The 23,815-nt window shown below is 48.3% G+C and overlaps 1 protein-coding gene, 1 long non-coding RNA gene and 1 other non-coding gene across 3 annotated transcripts; 1 reads left to right on the top strand and 2 right to left on the bottom strand.

Moving 5' to 3' along the window:
* Window positions 1–535: 535 nt before the first annotated feature.
* PGAM1 (phosphoglycerate mutase 1) lies at window positions 536–9,659 on the bottom strand. The gene is made up of 4 exons (NM_001253767.2): window positions 9,483–9,659; window positions 3,654–3,928; window positions 2,853–3,033; window positions 536–1,612 (listed from the first exon to the last, which is right to left on the bottom strand). The coding sequence occupies exons 1-4, from the start codon at window positions 9,619–9,621 to the stop codon at window positions 1,443–1,445; spliced, it is 765 nt and encodes a 254-aa protein (NP_001240696.1). The 5' UTR covers window positions 9,622–9,659; the 3' UTR covers window positions 536–1,442.
* Window positions 6,405–21,722, top strand: LOC128929321 (uncharacterized). The gene is made up of 4 exons (XR_013525037.1): window positions 6,405–6,473; window positions 8,926–9,906; window positions 14,895–14,944; window positions 21,173–21,722. It is a non-coding gene; the product is annotated as an uncharacterized LOC128929321 (long non-coding RNA).
* On the bottom strand, window positions 6,606–6,739 carry LOC118146579 (small nucleolar RNA SNORA52). The gene has a single exon (XR_004732433.1). It is a non-coding gene; the product is annotated as a small nucleolar RNA SNORA52 (small nucleolar RNA).
* Window positions 21,723–23,815: the final 2,093 nt, after the last annotated feature.

Raw genomic sequence — 23,815 nt, 5'->3', positions numbered from 1 at the left:
CTGTACAGTGGCTCGTACCTGTAATCCCAGCACTTTGGGAGGCCAAAACTCATTCAAGACCAGCCTGGGCAACATGGCAAAACCCCATCTCTATTAAAAATACATAAATTAAGTGGGCATGGTGGTACATGCCTGTGGTCCCAGCTACTCAGAAGGCTGGAGCAGGAGGATCACTTCAACCTGGGAGGTAGAGGTTGCAGTAAGCTGCGATGGGCCAGCCAGTTTTGAAAACAAAACTGACAAAGCAGATTTTACTTAAAGAGGATGTAATGGAGTTTCAGAATTTAACTTTTCAATGAGATATTCAGTAACCAGGGAGCACCAAGCAAGAACTGCAGGCAGCAACATAAATGGAGGCCTGCCACCCCTGCCTCAGCCCAGGAGGCTGACATTTTGAAAACCCCATTTTTGGACCAACCGTGCAGTTGTGACTGGTTGTCCTAAAACTAACACACAAGGACTACGGTAGTGAGAGACATTTCAAGTTAAATGCCAAGGCTTCCTCAGATACGGTCTTCCACATCACACAGGAAACTATTGCACATCACTCCTTTATTATACTTATCTGGAGAAAGGATTTAGTACAGTTATGCTCAAAGGAACACTGGACCCATGTGGCAGAGTCAAGCAACTAGAACATGATTCAGAAATCAGTGAGACACCTCGACAGGACCAAGAGGCATTTCACTGCCACAAAGCAAGGTGGGGAGGGATTCGGAAACACAGCAGGAAGCACTCCTGCCCCTCAGAGGTCAAGGAGCTGATCCCATATTGGTATGAGGAATGGTTTATTTTCTGATGACCATGTGTGGTACTATTTCAACCGCCACAAGGAACCCCAAAAGGGTTATTGTTTTGTACTATTTATATATACTATACTTTCTTTTTTTTATATAAAAGTAAATGTAACACCTAAACTAAATTCACGATTCATCCCAACCTTCTAGAGCCAGCTTCTCTGGGGTCAGGGAGGAAACATCTGTCACATCACCATGCAGGTTACATTCATCTGCCACTGGAATGACTAGAGCCCCCAGGCCTGACTGCAGATAAGCAGAGGACTGGCTCCTGCAGGTGGACAGGCTCTCTTGCTTCTCTTCACTGATCACAGCTTAGCACGTTCCTCCCTTCAAGTCCTTAGTAAACAAAGCACTTGCAAAAGCTTGTCACTACCTTTCAACTATCTTGGCTAAGGGGAGCCTTTCTACAGCTTGGACTGAGAACCTGTGCCCTAGAAGTGCAATTCTGACTAGAATGTATGAAGGGAGTGGGTACAGGAGACAAAATGGCTAAAATGAAAATGGGAGCCACCAGTCCCCATCTGCAGCTACAACTCAAGATGTCTACAGATGTGGTTAGTGTGACATGTGCAGGAGGGAGGGGTAAAGGGATGCAACAGGCAGGGAGGGTACTCCTGGGGACAACAGCTTGCCCGCTGGCCTTCACTTCTTGGCCTTCCCCTGGGCAGCCACAGCTTCCATGGCTTTACGCACGGTCTCTTCATCCCCCAGGAACTGCATGGGCTTGATGGGTTTCAAATTCTTGTCCAATTCATAGACAATGGGAATACCAGTCGGCAAATTCAGCTCCATGATAGCCTCTTCAGAGAGACCTGAAAACATCCACCATGATCAGCCACACAAGACATAAATCCACATCACCCCTCTAGGTTTACTCTTTTTCCTCCGGGTGACAAAGGACTTTGACATAAATTAAAATAAGACACGCTTTCTGATCTACTAGTAGTTCTGAACCCAGGGAATGGCCCCTACCATACTTCTCTCTCAGCCATTAAACTGAAAAGTAAAAAATAAATAAAAAACAAAACAAAAAACTGAAAAGAAAAGGTATACAAGATGGACCACCAACAAACCTACAGCAAGGTCTATGGCCAGATATCTCTACCAAAGTGGGATCTAGAAGCTCACAGTGCAGCAAGACTATACACATCTCAGATATCCTATGTCCATCCAACCAAAAATCAGCACACATGGGCCTCTAGGCCCTCGGGGGTGAAATAATTTAAGACAAATTGAAATTCATATGTGAAGTTTTGTGTGATTGTGACTAAGGAGAATTTTTTTCTTTTATATATATATTTTTTCCTTTTTTTAAGAGACAAGATCTTACTCTCTCACCCAGGCTAGAATGTAGTGGCACAATCATACCTCGCTATAACCTCAAACTGCTGGGCTCAACCAATTTCCTGCCACAGCCTCTTGAGTAGCTGGGACTACAGGTGAGCATCCTCATGCCCAGCTAATTTTTCATTTTTCTTTTGTACAGACAAGGTCTTGCTTTGTTGCCCAGGCTGGTTTTGAATTCCTGGCCTCCCAAGGTGCTGATAGCACAAGCATGAACCACTGTGCCCGGCCTTTTAAAATTTTGTAGAGATAGGATCTCACTATATTGTCCAGGCTGATCTCAAACTCCTGGCCTCAAACAGTCCTGCCTTGCCCTTCCAACGTGTTGCAATTACAGGTGTGAGCCACTGTACTTGGCCAGGTAAGGAGGATTTTCACTTGCCAATACCAATCTAGAGGTGAATTTTCAAGCTTTAGTGTGTATCCAAATCACCTGGGTAATAGATGCCACTTCTGAATCAAGTCTGGAGTGGGACCCTGAGGTTCTGCATGTATAACAAGCTCCCAGGGGGGTCCAGCTGTCACTATTCTGCAGATCACATTTTGAGAAACAAGTGTTGAGGGTGTTTTTCCACTGCAAGTCAACGTAGACCATCTCTAAAGCTATTAACATGCCCAGCCCTTTCCTAAACTCCTTTGTATCAAGTCCCTGATTCACAATTCTTCCTTATCCCTCTCCTTGAGGGCGCTTCTAAAAAACATACATACCCTCCAGATGCTTGACAATGCCCCGGAGGCTGTTGCCATGGGCTGCAATCAGTACCCGTTTCCCCTCCTTGATCTGGGGAACTATTTCTTCATTCCAGAAGGGCAGAGCTCTAGCAATCGTGTCCTTCAGACTCTCACAGGAGGGTAACTGATCTTCTGTGAGGTCTGCATACCTGCGATCCTAAACAAAGAATCCAAGTTCACCACTTATTAACAGTTATATCTGTTAAAAGACTGCATGATGCATAGATTTTGGCCCATTCACATTCACAGGGTTTTATAAAATATGACAATGGAAATACAAAAAAGGAGATAGTGAACTATCAACCATATATATATATATATTTTTTGAGACGGAGTTTCGCTCTTGTTACCCAGGCTGGAGTGCAATGGCGCGATCTCGGCTCACCGCAACCTCTGCCTCCTGGGTTCAGGCAATTCTCCTGCCTCAGCCTCCCGAGTAGCTGGGATTATAGGCACACGCCACTATCCCTAGCTAATTTTTTGTATTTTTAGTAGAGACGGGGTTTCACCATGTTGACCAGATGGTCTTGATCTCTTGACCTCGTGATCCACCCATCTCGGCCTCCCAAAGTGCTGGGATTACAGGCTTGAGCCACCGCGCCCGGCCTCAACCATATTTTATAGTAAGTGAATGTAATTCCCTGGAGAGGAGTACAATTAACTATTTTGTCATAAATTATAAGCTCAGTGAGATTAGGCAGACCCTGAAAAAGAATGAAGCCCAGATTCCAATCCCCTGATCCTGGGTGGAGTGACCAAACCTCTGTTTGTCCATACCTTACTGATGTTGCTGTAGAAAGGATGGTCAGGCTCCATCGGAGGTGGTGGGACATCATAGGAGCGCCTCCATATCTTCACCTGGGCCTCACCATGCTTTGCAGCAGTTTCTGCTTTATTGAGACCAGTTAGACCCCCATAGTGCCGCTCATTGAGGCGCCAAGTCCTCACTACTGGCAGCCACATCTGATCAATGGCATCTAGCACTGTCCAGAGGGTCCGGATCGCTCTCTTCTGCACTGAGGTGAAGCAGATGTCAAACTCATAGCCAGCATCTGAAAATCAGAAGTTCAAAGTGATAAGCTAATCAGGTCTACTCTGAGCCATAAATGTTCTTCCATGTTAATCTCCTGTACAAGTAGTCCAAATGAAAATATTTGGCCAAAAAAAAATATTTAGCCAACTATTTTCTGTATTCTTACAGTCTATGCAAGGTCACAGCTATTATGTAAGAGATTAAAACCCATGCTGTGGGACTCCAGAATCCCACTCGTCACCACCATCTCTAGCCATCTCCATTTTCCTTACTCCCAGGCATCCTGATGTTTGTATTTCAGTTACAATTGTCATTTTTCATTTTAGACAGTGTCTCACTCTGTCACACAGGCTGGAGTACAATGGTGCGGTTTCAGCTCACTGCAACCTCTACCTCCCAGGTTCAAGCAATTCTCCTGCCTCAGCCTCCCAAGTACCTGGGACGACAGGCGCATGCCACCACACCCAGCTAATTTTATATTTTTAGTAGAAATGGGGCCCGCCATCTCTTTTGTGATCCGCCCGCCTCAGCCTCCCAAAGTGCTAGGATTACAGGTGTGAGCCACCGTGCCCGGCTGCCTCCCCTCTCTTTTTTTTTGAGATGGGACTCTCACTCTGTTGCCCAGGCTGGAATGTAGAGGCACATCTCGGCTCACTGCAACCTCCACCTCCCAGGTTCAAGCAGTTCTTCTGCTTCAGCCTCCCAAGTAGCTGGAATTACAGGTGTATGCCACGATGCCCAGCTAATTTTTGTATTTTTGGTAGAGACAGAGTTCCACCATGTTGGCCAGGACGGGAACTGTGACTTCTAATAGGTATTTACTAGAACTAAAAAAACTAGGATTTAAGTCCCAATCAAGACACAGAAAGAGCTCTTTCTGTGCTGATAAAACAGTTAGTTGCATGAAATTATATTTTGTTTTTGAATTTATTTGCAGTTGTATTTGTTTGTTATATGAAATTGTATTCACTGGGTCCGGCATAGTGGCTCACGCCTGCAATCCCAGCACTTTAGGGGGCTGAAGCAGGAGGATCACCTGAGGTCAGGAGTTCAAGACCAGCCTGACCAACAGGAAGAAACCCCATCTCTACTAAAAATACAAATTTAACCAGGCGTAGTGGCACATGCCTGTAATCCCAGCTACTCAGGAGGCTGAGGCAGGAGAATTGCTTGAACCTGGGAGGCAGAGGTTGTAGTGAGCTGAGATTGCACCACTGCCCTCTAGCCTGGGCAACAAGAGCGAAACTCCATCTCCAAAACAAAAAACAAAAAAAAGAAATTGTATTCACCGTGGAGTATGGAAATCACACCACAAACTAATCCATGGTTTCTCTCTACTGTAGTCAAAGTGCCCTCAGAGGGGAATACCTACTTAAGTGTTAAAATAAGTTTAGTAGAAGCCACTCACTAAAGAGCCAGTGCTATGCACTATCTGATTAATCAATGAATCTGTCTTGATACACGCTAGTTATTGTTACAAGAGTTATGTTGGCCCAACAAATAGGTTACAAGAAATCAGTCTTACTGATTTTATGTTTCATGAAAGATTATTTTCCCTCCCACCATAATGAGGACATGGCCCTTTCCTTGATGACCAAAAAAAATTCCTGTTTTTCTCCATGAAACTAGAAGGCTCGCTTAGAAATTCAGCTCAGGCTGGGCACAGTGGCTCACACATGTAATCCCAGCACTTAGGGTGGCCAAGGCAGGTGGGATCGAGACCAACCTGACCAACATGGTGAAACCCCCATCTCTACTAAAAACACAAAAATTAGCCAGGCGTGGTTGCGCACGCCTGTAATCCCAGCTACTTGGGAGGCTGAGACAGGTGAACTGCTTGAACCTGGGAGGCAGAGGTTGCAGTGAGCTGAGATTGCGACATTGCACTCCAGCCTGGGTGACAGAGCAAGACTCAGTCTCAAAAAAAAAAAAAAAAAAAAGAAAGAAATTCAGCACAAACTTGCTTGGATATTAATATTGAGGTTAGCAACAGTAATTAAGAAAACATGAAGTGAATTTTCCTGCCAGTCATTCAGCTGAGAATGAAGCCAGTAAGAACTCATTCTTGAGGCCACCGGGCACAGTGGCTCACATCAGTAATCCCAGTACTTTGGGAGGCTGAGGCAGGTGGATCTCGAGGTCAGGAGTTCAAGACCACCCTGGCCAACATGGTGAAACCCCGTCTCTACTAAAAATACAAAAGTTAGCTGGGCATGGTGGTGCATGCCTGTAATCCCAGCTACTCAGCCGCCTGAGGCAGGAGAATTGCTTGAACTGGGACCTGGGAGGCAGAGGCTGCAGTGAGCCGAGATTGCGCCACTGCACTCTAGCCTGGGCTTCAGAGTGAGACTCAGTCTTTTATTTATTTATTTTTTTTAATGTGTAAAAAGGCTTTATTTGCAGGGGAGCAGCAGTTTAATCAAAGAGGCCAAATCCCATGTCATCATCTGACTCTTCAGACTCCTCCTCCTTCTCATCTTTCTTCTCCTTGGCAGCAGGGGTGGAACCAGCAGCAGGAGCTGCAGAGCCTGGGGGAGCAGAGATGGCCACAGCCCCACTGGCAGGTAAGCTGGCAAGCTTGCCAATACATGAACCCAGTTCTCCAGACACCAAGCTTCTGGAGGAATCCTAGGAAATGGCCTCAGGGCCACCCTGAAGTCCAGTGAGAGCAGTGTGCCCCTCCTGCCCTGCTCCTGGCGTGTCTAGAAGCACCCATGGCGTTAGCCCACTGGAGCCCTGCTCACTCCTCGGGTGAGGCTTCTAGGGTGCTCTGGTCCACAAGCAAAACCTGGCAGGCCACAGGCTGACCAGCAGGGATTAGGATGGACCAGAGACTCAGTCTTTAAAAAAAAAAAAAAGAGGTTTTTTTTGTTTTGTTTTGTTTTTTGAGACAGAGTTTCAGCTCTGTCACCCAGGCTGGAGTGCAGTGGCGCAATCTCGGCTCACTGCAACCTCTGCGTCCTGAGTTCAAGCAGTTCTCACCTCTGCCTCCTGAGTAGCTGGGATTACAGGTGCCTGCCACCACGCCTGGCTAATTTTTGTATTTTTAGTAGAGACGGGAGCTTCACCATGTTGGCCAGGCTGGTCTTGAACTCCTGACCTCAGGTGATCCACCCGCCTCAGCCTCCCAAAGTGCTGGGATTATAGGCATGAGCCACTGTGCCCGGCCCAGAACTCATTCGTACTGAATGAAGGCTGGGGCGGTGGCAGGGGGTATTAATCACCAGAAAAACTCACACCACCCATAAGACAAAAAAGCAGGTCTCATTACTGAGCATCCAGACAAGTCCTAGTAGACTCACTTCCTGTCACCTTCCTAACTGTAAGGAGAGGAATGGCTCCCCAACAAAAGGCTGAGTCACCCGGAAGTGAATACCCACAGTGCAAGCCTCAGTCCCCATGCTGGAGAGCTTCAGGCTGTTTCACTGCAGTGTTTCCACTTGCAATGAAACGGCTCACTCTGGACACATAAATAGGTCCACAAGGAGAAAAGAAGTTCCGCTTAGGACTCTTAACAGAAAACCTGAAGGATCAGAACATAATGCCTCTTCCTTTAATTTGCCCATCAAACCAGAACATAGCCTAGGGACACTGGCAGGGGTGGGAGTGGACAGTGTGATGTGGACTCCATCCTCCCCGAGGCTATCCCTCTCTTAGCAGTAAGGATGCATGGGGAAACTCAGTTCTCACTAGCTTTCTCCCGAGATCAGATTCAAGATTGTACACACCCTATCACTTTAAAGCACTGACAAATTATTTATACATGTTTTCGACCTTTTATACTGTTAAATCTTTTAATCTTTTATACTGTTAAATTTTTAATTTAATGCTACTAACATTTATTTTAAAACTGAAGCAGGATCTGTTATTTTACAGAGATAACAAGCTTAACCATTTGATCATTATCAAATAGAGACAACATGCGTTAACCTGGACTAGAGATTGGCAAACCACCTAGGACTGATACAGTTTTTCCTGCCAGAGAGCTAAAGAAAATGGCCTCCCTTACCAGCACTTTCCATTTCCCAGCCTCTCCTAAAAGATGAGGTCATGCCAGACCATCCCGAATATTCACTCCCATGCCCACTCTACCCGCACAAGATTACATTTCCCAGACTGTCTCAAGTTTTGCTTCCTTTGAGAAGAATGGTACAGTGAAGGCCAGAAGCTAGGGGAGCAACTGGAGGCCAAATACCTGTGCCTCATCAATGACCCTTGTGAATGGATGCTTCCTTGTCCAGAGGTTAGAAGGGAGCAAAGCAGGATCCGCCCATATCAATGGAAGCACCTCTTCAGCCCAGGGATTCTTTGCAGTGCTGGCAGCAGGGAATGCTTCCTTATTAGCATTCCAAAACCACAAAGAGCAGACTGGGGCGGAGGCAAGCCTAGATAGGCAAGCATTATCTCACAGCCACTTCCACCTTTGCCTAGCGTCCTTGGCTAAAAGCCTACCAGTTCCTCGCACCTACCTGTTACTTCACCCAGAACTAGGGTAAGGACACTGGACTAGAAATAAGATTTGACCTTGTACAAGTCATCTTTCCAAATCCTGACTCTTCACAACTATAAAGGGGTCAGGGAGGGATGAGGATGATCAAATCTTACCTACTTTATTGGGGAGTAGAAAGAGCAACTCAAATCATTCATTCACTCAGTTACATTTACGGATGCGTTTTGGACACACTATTTGTGGAATGCTGCTGAAGAGCAAAGTCCTACCGAAGCACGCGTTATCTACTGGTGTCTCCTGAAGCTTGTTAGGCACCCCCAGGGACTCCACCTACTGCTGGGGACGAGGCAGCTCCGCTAGGATCCGTAGCCGCCTCTTGAGAAGCCCTGGTTACAGCTGCTTTAAGGCACAGGGCGTCCTCCCCCAGGAGCCCTAGACTGTACCAACTGCTTCTGGCGCTGGGGGACCCTTAAGACCTGGCCGCCACAGATGGCTCCATCAGGGCAAACTCTCCTCAACTTATTATTTTGTTGTTGTTAAGACGGAGTTTCGCTCTTGTTGCCCAGGCTGGAGTGCAGTGGCGCGATCTCGGCTCACCGCAACCTCCGCCTCCCGGGTTCATGCGATTCTCCTGCCTCAGCCTCCCAAGTAGCTGGGATTACAGGCGTGAGCCACCACGTCCGGCTAATTTTGTATTTCCAGAAGAGAAGGGGTTTCACCGTCTTCGTCAGGCTGGTATCGAATTCCTGACCTCATGTGATCCTGCCGCCTCAGCCTCCCAACGTGCTGGGATTACAGGCGTAAGCCACCGCGCCCGGCCTGTCCCCGACTTATTAAATGCTCAGACTAGAAAGGGAAAACCGAGAGGCGGTGTCGTGGGGAGCGCAAAGGGTTGGGGGGCGACCGCGCTGGGTCCTCCCCTTGGCACAGTTCCTCACGCTCCACCGCATGACCTTGAACAATTCGACTCTCCCTCTGTACCCATCTTCTCGACTACACACTAAGCTACTAGAGAGACGGTGCCCAAAGTGCTGGCCCTCTCCGGGAGGGTGCGGACGCCAGCCAGGCGGCCTCCAAAGCGGGACACCCGGCCCTTCGCAGCCCCCGCCCGGCCCCTCCGCACCTCGCAGCGCCTGCCCGCCACGCTTTGCCTCCTCGTGGCCCGCCGGACTCAGATCGGCGTCGTACCAGCCGCTAAAGCGGTTCTCCAAGTTCCACGCGCTCTCGCCGTGCCGGATCAGCACCAGTTTGTAGGCGGCCATGGCTGCGGGACGGGGATGCGGCACCGACTAGGGTTCGCAGATTCCGGAGTGGCAGCCAGCCCCCTCGGCCGCGCCTGCGCGCTCGCACCGCACAGTCCGGCTCCCGCGCAGATTCTTTCCCAAATCTTTCCGCTGGCTCGGGACCGCCCTCCGCCCGCCAGGTGTACGCATGCGCCGCCTACAGGCGCTGAGACCCCGGAGGGGAGAGGGAGCGCTCCGGCATGCCAGGGCGCATGCTCCCTGCTTTGCCAGTCCCGCGTCTGCCGCGGCGGTCACGGAGCGCACGTAAGCACGGAGGACGGAGGGCAGAGGGCGGCGGGTTCTAGGGGAGGCGCCAGTCCGCTGGCTGCCGCGCTGCTCTGGAGCCACTCGGCGAGATTAAGTGGCCCTTATCACTGAAAACGCTCCCATCCCCACGCAGAGATTGATTCACAGACTTGTGTTTGAGTCTTCACTCGTGCATTCTACTTGCTTTGAATCTTCGGGCAAGTCGGGAAACCTAAGCCTCATCCGTAAAAATGGGATCATAAAACTTACCAGGTACCTGGAAGTGCTTAGTAAGTAATAGTTTTTACTATTAGTGTCTCATTTCAGCAGGACACTGATCTTTTTACTCCTAGTTTACGGGTAAGGAAACTGACCGTGACCCTGCTGATCCCAGAACCTGCTCATTTTCCAGCACGGGTCTCTATCCCGTCTCTGTCTACAGTCTTAACACACGTCAAGTCAGTGCTTTCTGGGCCTCCAATAAGGAAGCAAACGCTAGAACTCTTAAAATATTTTAGAAAGGGGCAAAATCTGATCACTGCCTGTCCTTCTCCCAGTCCCAATCACCAATTTATCGTAATTTTTTTTTTTTTTTGAGACACAGCTGTCCCCCAGGCTGGAGTGCAGTGGCACAATCTCAGCTCACTGCAACCTCCACCTCCCGCTTTCAAGCGATTCTCCTGCCTCAGCCTCCGGAGTGCACCACCACCCACGGCTAAGTTTTGTAATTTTGGTAGAGACGGGGTTTTACCACGTTGGTCAGGCTGGGATCAAACTCGTGACCTCAAGTGACCCACCGATGTCCCAAAGTGCTGGGATTGCAGGCTTGAGCCACCTCGCCCGTCCTTCTTTTTGTTTTTTGAAAAAGAGTTTCCCTCTGTTGCCAAGGCAGAGTGCAGCAGCACGGTCAGAGCTCACTGCAGCAGTCTTGAACTCCTGGGCTCAAGCGATCCTCCTACCTCAGCTTCTTGAATAGTTTTTTTTGTTAGTTTTTTGTAGAGACAGGTCTCACTATGTTGACCTGGCTGGTCTCAAACTCCTGGCTTGGGTCTCACTATGTTGACTGAGCTTGTCTCAAACTCCTGGCCTCAAGCAGTCCTCCAGCAGCAACCTCCCAGAGGCACTGGAATGACTGGTGTGAGCCACTGTGGCAGGTCAATGTCCTGGTTGATTTCAATCTAGATACTTTAATGAGCACTCAACATGAGCCAGGCCATGGGCTAGACTCAAGGATGGGTTGAATATGTTTCCTGCCCTTCAAGCAAGCAGATGGCAAATAAGGCCCATGTATAAGTAGCCAACGATAGTATTGGTCTGGTGTGGTGACTCACGCCTGTATACCCAGCACTTTAGGAGGCCAGGGTGGGCGGATCATTTGAGGTCAGGAATCCGAGATCAGCCTGACCAACATAGTGAAATCCCCACTCTACTAAAAATACAAAAAAAATTAGCTGGGCGTGGTGACACGTGCCTGTAGTCCCAGCTACTCGGGAGGCTTGGGCAAGAGAAACGCTTGAACCTGGGAGGCGGAGGTTGCAGTGACCCGTGATCTCAGAGCTGCACTCCAGCCTGGGGACAGGGTGAGACTCTGTCTCAAAAACAAACACAACACTGGTTGCACTAAACCCTCACAAACAGGAGCCATTATGATAACGTAGCTGCAAACCACTCGTGTTTTCGTTCATGTTGTTCCCATAGTGCCTTTTCTCTGCCTCTCAAATCCTTCCACACTTAAAAGTCAACAAATGCCAAAAATACAACAAAAACTTGGAGGTCACAGACAATAGTGGCATAAGAGCATGGTCTTAGGAGTCAGCAGCCTGGGCTTGAGTCCTGATTTCTGTCACCTTGGGCAAATTTCCTCATCTGCAAGTGGGGAAAAGATATAACCTGTCTCAGAGGGTCTTCTGGAGATAGGATTGAATGAGTTGTTTGCAAAGCACTCAAAACGCTGGCAAGCAATAGGCGCTTTACTGGTATGTGTTAACTTTTCTAGTATTGCTGTCAAAATCTAGCAGGTGCGCCACCATGCCCAGCTAATTTTTTTTATTTTTAGTAGAGACGGGGTTTCACTGTGTTAGCCAGGATGGTCTCAATCTCCTGACCTCGTGATCTGCCTCCCAAAGTGCTGGGATTACAGGTGTGAGCCACCGCACCTGGCCAACTAGTGTTTTAATGTATGATTTCAGCCCCAACAATTCATATTATGTAAGAACTATTATAGCTACATTCCACAGATAAAGAAATCAAGGACCAGGGGAATCATTGTGCAAAGTCAGCTAGGAAGTGGAGGATAAATCAGGACTCAAACCCAGGCTATCCAGTGGCCTGGTCTGCACCCCCACCCTAGCATCCCTCCTTCGTAGCTAGGAGAAGATGGAATTCAGTAACTGGAGAGGTGGCTGGAATGAGGTGCAGCCCTGAAAGCTGCACCCAGAACTCACAGGACCCCAGGGCTGCAAAGCTAGAATGCCCTCAAAGGGCTCATGGTTCAAGCCCCCAGGGCTCCACCGCTATGGGAGTTTCACTGAGGAGCCTGTCTCATAGGAGGTTCTCCCTCTGATCTTTCCTGCTGTTCCCTCATCCTAATCTGTTGTTCAGGCACTCCCAGGGAGAGTTTTTCCAGCCTTAACCTTGACTTTTTGTCCTGCCTTGCCCCAAATCCACACTACTAGCCTGACTCCTACTGTTTTTTTCTCCTCCTCCTGCTCTCAAGAAATTCAAGATTCTGTGTGCTTGTCACCTCATCTCCTCACTGAGTTCTCTCATTTCTGTATTGAGTAAGAAGTATGAGTAGGAAGAAGATGCTCGGAAACTCAAGTTCAAATGTTCCTGTCTGGTTAGCTCTGGGGCCTACCATGACTCACTCAACTTCTAATCCTGTTTCCTGTCTGTAATCATATTCATACCCACCTAAGCAAAGCCCTGCTGGAAGAAATAGATGAGATGATGAATGGAAGCAACTAGTCATGAATTTTAAATATATGATTGACATTATATATATATATTTTTTTTGAGATGGAGTTTCACTCTTGTTGCCCAGGCCAGAGTGCAATGGCATGATCTCGGCTCACTGAAACCTCCACCTCCTGGATTCAGGCGATTCTTCTGCCTCAGCCTCCCAGGTAGCTGGAATTACAGGCCTGTACCACCACGCGTGGCTAATTTTTGTATTTTTGGTAGAGACAGGATTTCATCATGTTGGCCAGGCTGGTCTCGAACTCCTAACCTCAGGTGATCCACCTGCCTCAGCCTGCCAAAGTGCTGGGATTACAGGCTTGAGCCACCATGCACCCCCCCCTCACCTGAGATTTATTATGCATGCCTCAGAGCTATTCAACTGCAAACTCCTTATGGATGGGCACTTCATCTCAACTATTTCAACTGCAAACTCCTTATGGATGGGCACTTCATCTTAACTATTTCATACACCCCACACAGGGACCTGCACTTAGTATGATGTGTTTGTCCTTCATAAACTCCCTGAGTCCCCGAATGTCAGAGCTGGGAGAGACCTTGAAAATCCTCCACTACAAATCCCCACCCACTTCCTGCCACTCACGATTCACATTTTACAGATGAAGAAACTGAGAGGAGCCATTCAAAAGGGCAGATGAGGCTGGTCCGAAGGTAGTGAGGTATTTCAGTTGGTTGTTCACAGTCATTTACAGATCGAACTCCTTGTTCTACCCGTTCTCCCCTTCCTACTGCACTTGACTACTCTTTAAAAAAATTTTTTTTACATAAATAAAAGCAGATCGGCCGGGCGCGGTGGCTCAAGCCTGTAATCCCAGCACTTTGGGAGGCCGAGGCGGGTGGATCACGAGGTCAACAGATTGAGACCATCCTGGTCAACATGGTGAAACCCCGTCTCTACTAAAAATACAAAAAATTAGCTGGGCATGGTGGCATGTGCCTGTAATCCCAGCTACTCAGGAGGCTGAGGCAGGAGAATTGCCTGAACCCAGGAGGCGGAAGTTGCAGTGAGACCAAGATCACGCCATTGCACTCCAGCCTGGGTAACAAGAGCGAAACTCCATCTCAAAAATAAACAAATAAATAAAAGCAGATGAACAAGAGACTAGATTTATCAGAGGTGATCCACTGGGAAGAGTTCCAAAATCAGGGCATCCTGCATCAGAAGAGAGAGAGGCAGGCAGGGCACGGTGGCTCAAGTCTATAAACTCAGCACTTTGAGAGGCTGAAGTGAAAGGATGGCTTGAGCCCAGGAGTTCAAGGCCAGCCTGGGCAACATGGCAGATCCCCATCACTACAAAAAATACAAAAATTAGGCCAGGTGTCGGTGGCTCATATCTGTAATCCCAGCACTTTGGGAGGCCGAGGTGGGTGGATCACGAGGTCAGGAGTTCGAGACGAGCCTGGCCAAGACGGTGAAACCCCATCTCTACTAAAGATACAAAAATTAGCCAGGCGTGGTGGCAGGCACCTATGATCCCAGTTCCTTGGGAGGCTGAGGCAGAGAATTGCTTGAACCTGGGAAGCAGAGGTTAGAGTGAGCCGAAATCATGCCATTGCACTCCAGCCTGGGTGACAGAGTGAGACTCCATCTCAAAAAACAAAACAAAACAAAAATTAGCTGAATGTGGTGGTGTATGCCTGTAGACCCAGCTACTCCAGAGGCTGCCATGGGAGGACTGCTTGAGCCTAGGAGGTTGAGGCTGCAGTGAGCCATGATTGCACCACTGCGCTCCAGGCTGGGTTACAGAGTGAAACCTTGTAAAGAGAAGCAGGGAAGATCAAGGGAGAGAGGAGGAGAGGTTATGCCTGCCCTGTTGCAAGGACACCAAAGACTTTGCAGCCAGAAGCTAGACTACCTGGGCAGAGATAGGGATCCATTTAGTGCCCATCACAGCATTTTGAATCTGAGAAGAAGCGTAAAGCCTATCAAACTGAAGAAGTTTCTTGAATGCCAGTAAAGAGTTAGAGTAAACCAGTGTTTTTTGCTCTCTACTAATTTTTTTTTTTCTTATCTCTACTGAACATAGGACAAAAGGCATTTGTCAGGGTTGATTGCTGAAGCACTGGGTGCACTCAGGTGAGCATTACAGGCCTGAAAATAAATCAGGTGGGAGGGGCTTTGATCCCATCGTGGTCCCAGCACGTCCTGTGCCCTCCCCACCCTTCCAGCAAGCATCCTGAGGGATCCCCTGTACGGCTCCTCACCGGGGCACTGCCCTCCTTTTCTGTCCTGTAGGGAGTGAGTGGGGCCAGTAACTCCCGCTTCCTGCTTGGACTGCGGAGATGTCAGTGGGGGATCTGTGCTCCATGCCCTCTTAGCAGGCATTCCCCAAGCCAAGGCACTTATCAGTGACAGACTCCGGTAAAGAAAATCCTAACTGGGCCTTCCTCTCTACCTGAGGCCTCCAGCCAGCCCCTAAACCCTGAACTCTTAGGACACAAAGCTTCCCCTTGTAGAGCAGTGTTTCATTCAGGGAAATTCCCAGGACTTCTACAGCTTTCCAACAACAAGCTTATTGGTCAAACTGTTAGGAAAACTCAGATAAGGGGTAGGTGTGGTGGCTCACACGTGTAATCCATCCGAGCACTTTGGGAAGCTGAGGCAAGAGGATCAATTGAGCCCACGAGTTTGAGACCAGCCTGGGAAACATGGCAAAAACCTGTCTCTACAACAAAATACAAAAATTAGCTGAGTGTGGTAGTGAACACCTGTTCTCCCAGCTACTAGGGAGGCTGAGGTGGGAGGATTGCTTGATCTTCGGAAGTGGAGGCTTCAGTAAGTTATGATTGCACCACTGCACTCCAGTTTGAGCGACAAAGTGAGACCGTGTCTCAAAGAAAGGAAAAAGAAAAACAGTCAGATAAAGAAGCTAACCAGGGGCCGGGCGCAGTGGCTCACACCTGTAATCTCAGCACTTTGGGAGGCCAAGGCAGGCGGATTACCTGAGTTCAGGAGTTTGAGACCAACCTGATCAACATGGAGAAACCGCATCTCTACTAAAAATACAAAAAAATAGCCAGGGGTGGTGGTGCATGCCTATAGTCCCAGCTACTTGGGAGGCCGAGGCAGGAGAATTGCTTGAAGCCAGGAGGTAGAGGTTGCGGTGAGCTAAGATCATGCCACTGCACTCCAGCCTGGGCAACGAGGGTGAAACTCCATCTCAAAAAAAAAAAAAAAGAAGCTAACCGGGAGTCACAGCACAGCCCTGTTACCCTCCACTGCCCCTTAGGCTAATAAAACCTTCCTTTCCCATTTATTTTTTCCACAGAAGAACTCCCTTGTCAAGTACTAAACATTCACTGAAGGCCCAGATTTAGAAAGAGCTGGGCAAACCAAGTTTTATGTTGGGTGGAAGGAGGAGTGGCTGCTGCTCAGCCCACAGGACTCCTGTGAGGACACCACATGTCCTTAGTTGTTAAACCATCTTGCAGACTCATCACCTGATGTTCAGATCTCCCAGCTCAGCTGGTGTCTGAGGAGGAGAGGATTTATGCCTCAGAGAGGGCGTGAGCCCAGATGATGCCTCAAGACTCAGGTTCTAGGTGAGAAAGTAGTGCTTCAGGGACTTCAACTGCCCCCGCCCAAAATGGTGTCACCATCTGCAGGTAAACAGAGCTGGAGCTGGTGCTGCCAGAAAGGAAAGAGGAGGGCTCTCTGGCAGGCTGCGGCTTCCTCAAGGACTCCCCTGACAGCACCCGGGCTTCCCTGATCCCAGCCCATTGTCAGCCTTAGGATAAGGCCTGGCTTTAGTCCAAGCCTTCTTTCTTTTTTAAATGTATGGCACTCTCGAAACCACCTGATGTGCACCAAGCCCTCTGCCACTAGACCCTGTGTGAAAACTGTAATGATAAAAATGCTCAAAGCAGGGCAATAAGCAAACATTTTGACCCTCTGCTTTCATTCAAGTAAAACTGATTTCCTAGCCTATATTATCTTAGATCACATTTTCTTTTTTTTTTTTTTTTGAGACAAGACCTCCCTATGTTGCATAAGCTAGTTTTAAATTCCTGGCCTCAAGGGATCCTCCTACCTTGGCCTCCCAAAGCACTGGAATTACCTGTGTGAGCCACTGAGCCTGACCTCAAAATTGCATATTAAAAGAGGCAGGCGGGGCCTGAGGTAATCTGTGAAAATGGTTCGCTATTCACTTGATCCGGAGAACCCCACAAAGTCATGCAAACCAAGAGGTTCCAATCTTCGCGTTCACTTTAAGAACACACGTGAAACTGCCCAGGCCATCAAGGGTATGCATATACGAAAAGCCACGAAGTATCTGAAAGATGTCACTTTACAGAAACAGTGCGTACCATTCCGACGTTACAATGGTGGAGTTGGCAGGTGTGCCCAGGCCAAGCAGTGGGGCTGGACACAAGGTCGGTGGCCCAAAAAGAGTGCTGAATTTTTGCTGCACATGCTTAAAAATGCAGAGAGTAATGCTGAACTTAAGGGTTTAGATGTAGATTCTCTGGTCATTGAGCATATCTAAGTGAACAAAGCACCCAAGATGCGCCGCCGGACCTACAGAGCTCATGGTCGAATTAACCCATACATGAGTTCTCCCTGCCACATTGAGATGATCCTTACTGAAAAGGAACAGATTGTTCCTAAACCAGAAGAGGAGGTTGCCCAGAAGAAGAAGATATCCCAGAAGAAACTGAAGAAGCAAAAACTTATGGCAAGGGAGTAAATTCAGCCTTAAAATAAATGCAACTAAAAGGAAAAGAAAAAAAAAAAAAAAAAAGAGGCAGGCGATCTGGGCACAGGAGGCATGTGCCTATAATCCCAGCTGATCAGGAGGCTGAAGCAGGAGGATGGTTTGAGGCCAGGAGTTTGAGGCTGCAATATGCTATGATCACACATGTAAATAGTCACTATCCCCCAGCCTGGGCAATAAAGTGAGACCCTGCTCTAAAAAAATTAAAAAAAAAAAAAAAACTGGCCAAAACTTTATGATTTGGGATTAATTTGCATCAGGTTTAGTGAATTGCTGGGAGGTTAGCAGTATGTTAGTCCAGGATCTCTGAGAAGCAGTTGCCAAGACAGGATTTGCAGGAAGTACGTTAGGAGAAGTGCCTGTGATGGGAAAGGAGGCTGGGAGCGCAGGTGTGATGCTGCATAAGGGAAGGAGGAAGGAAGATTTGGCGGGTGGCAGCGTCCTCTTAGATTGCAAATACACTTCTGGAGAAAATTCAGCAAGCCTGTGGGAGGCTATTCCAGCCAAAGTTACCCTTCAGAGGGGTCCTCAGGTTCCCAGGACCAGCCTGCTTTCACATCCTTGATTCAGGGATGCTAAGTCATGACTGGATGCGGCCATGGGCAGCACAGCCTCTGAATGCTGGGAGGGGCCCTCAGCCAATGAGCTCCCTGCCCTGGACATGGTGGCTTATGCTTATAATCCCAACATTTTGGGAGGCCGAGGCAGTTAGATCACTTAAGTCCAGGAGTTCAAGACCAGACTCTGGGCAACACAGTGAGATCCTGTTTTTAAAAAAATAAAAATAAAATTAGCTAGTATAGTAGTACATGCCTGTAGTTCCAGTTACTTGGAAGGCCAAGATTATGCCTCTGCACTCCAGCCTGGGCAACAGGGCAAGACCCTATCTCAAACACAAAAAAAATCAGCTCCTGCTCTATGAGATTTGAAGGGTGTATTCTCATGGCTGCAGCAGTATAGTCTATAAATCAATCATGTATTTTCAGGTCAGCATTCAGTGACTTCTGATTGACTAAGGAAAGCTATTAAAGGTACCTGCCAGCTGATGGCAAGGTGGCCAAGTATCCAATATTAAGGATTTTGTCAGAGGTGGAACAGGGGAACTGGTGGTTGTTATATTCCTTTTTTTGAGACAATCTTGCTCTGTCACCCAGGCTGAGGTGCAGTGTCGTGATTATAGCTCACTGTAGCCTTGACCTTCCTGGCTCAGGTGATCCTCCCACCTCGGCCTCCCAAAGTGCTGGGATTACAGGCAGGAGCCACCATGCCCAACTGACTGTTATATTTCTGACTGACGTGGAGGAAAATGTCCTGTCTCCCAGAGGTGTTATTGGGAGCAGGCTCAACACCATCCAGTCTAAGAAATATGAATAAGAAACAACCATCAGAAACCCACATGGGGCCAGGCATGGTGGCTCACGCCTTTAATCCCAACACTTTGGGAGGCTGAGGTAGGTGAATGACTTGAGGTCAGGAGTTTGAGAAAAGTCTGGCCAACATGGTGAAACCCTGTCTCTACTAAAAATACAAAAATTAGGCTGGGTGTGGTGGCACACGCCTGTAATCCCAGAACTTTAGGAGGCCAAGGCAGGCACATCACCTGTAGTCAGGAGTTTGAGACCAGCCCGGCAAACCCTATCTCTACTAAAAATCCAAAAAATTAGTTGGTTGTGGTAGCAGGTGCCTGTAATCCTAGCTACTTGGGAGACTGAGGCAGGAGAATTGCTTGAACTGGGGGAAAAGACATTCCAGTGAGCTGAGATGGTGACACTGCTGCACTCCAGTCTAGGCAACAGAGTGAGACTCCATCTAAAAAAAAAAAGTCGGACAGGGTGCAGTGGCTTACGCCCGTAATCCCAGTACTTTGGAAGGCCAAGGCGGGCGGATCAAAAGGTCAAGAGATCAAGACCATCCTCCCAACATAGTGGAACCCTGTCTCTACTAAAAAATACAAAAAAAATTAGCTGTGTGTGGTGGCATGCACCTGTAGTCCCAGCTACTCAGGAGGCTGAGGCAGGAGAATTGAACCCAGGAGGGGGAGATTGCAGTAAGCTGGGATTGTGCCACTGCACTCCAGCCTGGCACCTGGCGACAGAGCAAGACTCTGTCTCAAAAAGTTAGCCAGGTGTGGTGGCACACACCTGTAGTGCCAGCTACTCAGGAGGCTGAGGCTGGAGAATTGCTTAAGCCCAGGAGGTGGAGGTTGCAGTGAGCTGAGATCACACCACTGCACTCTAGCCTGGTGACGGAGCCAGACTCCATCTCAATAAAATAAAAAAGAAACCTACGTGAATTCCTTAATGGTTAAACATAGAGTTGCCATATGACCCATTCCCCTCCTACGTATATACTCAAGAGAAATGAAAACATGGCCACACAAAAATTCCTATACAAATGTTCATAGCAGCATTTTTCACAATAGTCAAAAGGTGAAAACAACCCAAATGTCCATCAGCTGGTGAATGAATAAACAAAACATGGCAGCCGGGCGCAGTGGCTCACGCCTGAAATCCTAGCACTTTGAGGGGCTGAGGTGGGCAGTTCACATGAGGCCAGGAGTTCAAGACCAGCCTGGCCAATATGGTAAAACCCCATCTCTCTTAAAAACACAAAAATTAGGGCCAGACACAGTGGCTCAAGCCTGTAATCCAAGCACTTTGGAGGCCAAGGTGGGAGGATCACCTGAGGTCGGGAGTTCAAGACCAGCCTGACCAATATGGTGAAACCCCCATCTTTAAAAAAAAAAAAAAAATTAGACCGGGCGTTGTGGCTCATGCCTGTAACTCTCAGCACTTTGGGAGGCTGAGGTGGGCAGATCACCTGAGATCATCAAAACATTCACTCTCAGAATTTGTTTTCCTTATGAAGGACCACGTTGGCTCTGGGGAGGGAAGACAGGCTGGATGGGGTCAGAATACCTGCCAGGCCCAGGTATTCAAAGGTCCAGTTTGTCACCTCCCCAAGATCCTGTGGCTGAGGTGTTTCCAACACGGGGATCAGGGAAGTTAGCTGTAAGTGAGGTCAAGGAGTTCAAGACGAGCCTGGCCAGCATGGTGAAACCCCATTTTAAAAAATATATATATATATACAAAAATTAGCCAGGTGTGGTGACACATACCTGTAATGCCAGCTACTCCTGAGGGTGGGAGTGCAGTGGCGTGTTCACAACTCACCACAGCCTAACTCTTGAGCTCAGTCCTCCCATCTCAGCCTCCCAAGTAGCTGAGACTTCAAACATGTGCCACCACACCCGGCTTTTTTCTTTTCTTTTTTTTTTTTTAAGAAATGGGTTGGCCTGGCATGGTGGCTCACACCTGTAATCCCAGCACTTTGGGAGGCCAAGGTGGGCAAATCACCTGAGGTCAGGAGTTCAAGACCAGCCTGGCCAACATGGAGAAACCCCATCTCTTAAAAAAAAAAAAAAGAAAGAAAGAAAGAAATGGGGTCTCACTATGTTGGCCAGGCTGATCTCAAGCTCCTAGGCTCAGGGGATCCTCCTGCTTTGACCTCCCAAAGTGCTGAGATCACAGGTGTGAGCTACACCCAGCCCTAAGTCCCATTTCTGATTTGGTATGTTCCTTACCTTACAGCTAACTTCCCTGATCCCTGTGTTGGAAACACCGCAGCCACAGGATCTTGGAGAGGTGACAAACTGGACCTTTGAATACCTGGGCCTGGCAGGTATTCTGACCCCATCCAGCCTGTGAGCTTCCCTTCCCGGAGCCAACGTGGTCCTTCATAAGGAAAACAACTTCTGAGAGTGAATGTTTTGAGCTACCAGTCACTTGAGAGGGGGAAAAAAGCTCATACCCACAGGAAAGACTTTTCTGTTGCCATGGCAACAGGTCACCACCACAACCGGTTTGAAGCTATTTAGTCAAGGACAATCCATCTCCCTTCAGCTGAACAGTTTTTCTCAGTGACTAGGCATTTTATAGCCAGCCAATCAGTAATAGCCATACTGGTTGACCAACCAATCTCTAAACACTACCTCCCTTGATATGTTCCCGCCATTAATCTTCAACCACCTAGCACCTTATATAAGATCAGTGCCCTGCTCCACCCACAGGGATTGCACCCAACAGGCCCAGCTCCACCTCCCTTAAGTAACTACTGTAGTAAATGCAGCTTTTTCGTTCAGATATTGAGAGGTGGTCTTTTCTTTAGACACACTCATAGTCTGGAATCTTGCCTTCTTGGGAGTGATCCATTCTCATTTCCTCTACAGTGTCATTGCCTCCATGCCTCTGAGCCTTTATGCCTGTATGCATCATCTGCCTCTATGGTATCACTGGTGAATGAGAAAGAGGCCAACTCTCGGGCACGGTGGCTCATGCCTGTAATCCTAGCACTTTGGGAGACCAAGGGGGAGAGATCACCTGAGGTCAGGAGTTCTAGTTCATCCTGGCCAATATGGTGAAACCCCATCTCTACTAATATACAAAAATTAGCTGGGTGTGGTGGCATATGCCTGTAATCCCAGCTACTCGGGTGGCTGAGGCAGGAGAATCGCTTGAACCTGGGAGGTGGATGTTGCAATGAACCGAGATCACGCCATTGCACTCCAGCCTGGGCAACAGAGCAAGTCTCTGTCTCAAAAAAAAAAAAATTACGGCCGGGCACAGTGGCTCAAGCCTGTAATCCCAGCACTTTGGGAGGCCGAGTGGGGCCGAGGTCAAGAGATAGAGACCATCCTGGTCAACATGGTGAAACCCCGTCTCTACTAAAAATACAAATAATTAGCTGGGCATGGTGGCGCGTGCCTGTAATCCCAGCTAATCAGAAGGCTGAGACAGGAGAATTGCCTGAACCCAGGAGACAGAGGTTGCGGTGAGCCGAGATCACACCATTGCACTCCAGCCTGGGTAACAAGAGCTAAACTCCGTCTCAAAAAAAAAAAAAAAAAAAAATTAAAAATTAGCTGGGCATAGTGGCATACGCCTATAGTTCCAGCTACTTGGAAGGCTAAAGGGGGAGGATTGCTTGAGCTCAGGAGGTCGAGGCTGCAGTGAGCCATGATCACACTACTACATTCCTGCCTGGCAGACAGACATCAAAGATACACCTCAGACAGTCCCTCTTAGACACCCTGAGAGCTTTATCTGAACCTCTCTTGTGCCCCTTGCTGAGCTCTACATAAGTCATGTGTTCACCTGGCAAGCAGATGTATTGAGCCAGGCACTGTGGTAGGCTCTGATGGCACCAGAGTAGACCAGACATGGTTCCTGTAATCGGGGGTTTCACAGTCAGATAGTCAGATGGGGGAGGTAGAGAAGCAAAATCCAATTCTATTAATTGAAGATCAGGGAACAATAAAATAATGAGGGGCTTTAGAGACCTCTGGGTACAACATCTTCAATTTACAAGTGAGAAAATCAAGAGTTTTGGGCTTGTCTTTTCACTATTCCCCTGTAGGTTTCTTTTCTTTTCTTTCTTTCTTTTTTTTTTTTCCTTTTTTGGGACAGAGGCTCCTGCTGTCACCCAGGCTGGAGTGCAATGGTGCAATCTTGGCTCACTGCAACCTCCACCTCCCAGGTTCAAGCCATTCTCCTGCCTCAGCCTCCCGAGTAGCTGGGATTACAGGCGTGTGCCACCATGCCCAGCTAATTTTTGTATTTTTAGTAGAAATGGGGTTTTACCATGTTGGCCGGGCTGGTCTTGAACTCCTGACCTCAGGTGATCCACCTGTCTCGGCCTCCCAAAGTGCTGGGATTACAGGCATTGGCACTACACCCAACCAAGAGTCTTTTTAGATGGAGTTTTGCTGTTTTTGCCCAGGCTGGAGTGCAGTGGTACAGTCTGGGCTCACTGCAACCTCTGCCTTCCAGGTTCAAGTGATTCTCCTGCCTCAGCCTCCCAAGTGCCTGGGACTACAGGCATGCACCACCACACCCAGCTTCTTTTGTATTTTTAGTAGAGATAGGGCTTCACCATGTTGGTCAGGCTGGTCTCAAACTCCTGACCTCACGTGATCCACCCACCTCAACCTCCCAAAGTGCTGTGATTACAGGCATGAGCCAACGTGCCTGGCCATATGTTTCTTTGTATAATTTAATATGTGTGCTTAGCACAGTACCTTGCACATTATAGGCGCTCAAGAAATAACTTTTTGGAGCTGGGTGCAGTGGCTCACGCCTGTAATTCCAGCACCTTGAGAGGCTGAGGTGGGTGGATCACCTGAGATCAGGTGTTAAAGACCAGCCTGGTCAATGTGGTGAAACCCCGCCTCTACT

Source organism: Callithrix jacchus, chromosome 12 (genome assembly GCF_049354715.1).
Source record: "Callithrix jacchus isolate 240 chromosome 12, calJac240_pri, whole genome shotgun sequence".
In the NCBI taxonomy this organism is placed as follows: domain Eukaryota; kingdom Metazoa; phylum Chordata; class Mammalia; order Primates; family Cebidae; genus Callithrix; species Callithrix jacchus.
The sequence above is the reverse complement of the archived record's forward strand: the minus strand, read 5'-3'. Positions and strand labels throughout refer to the sequence as shown.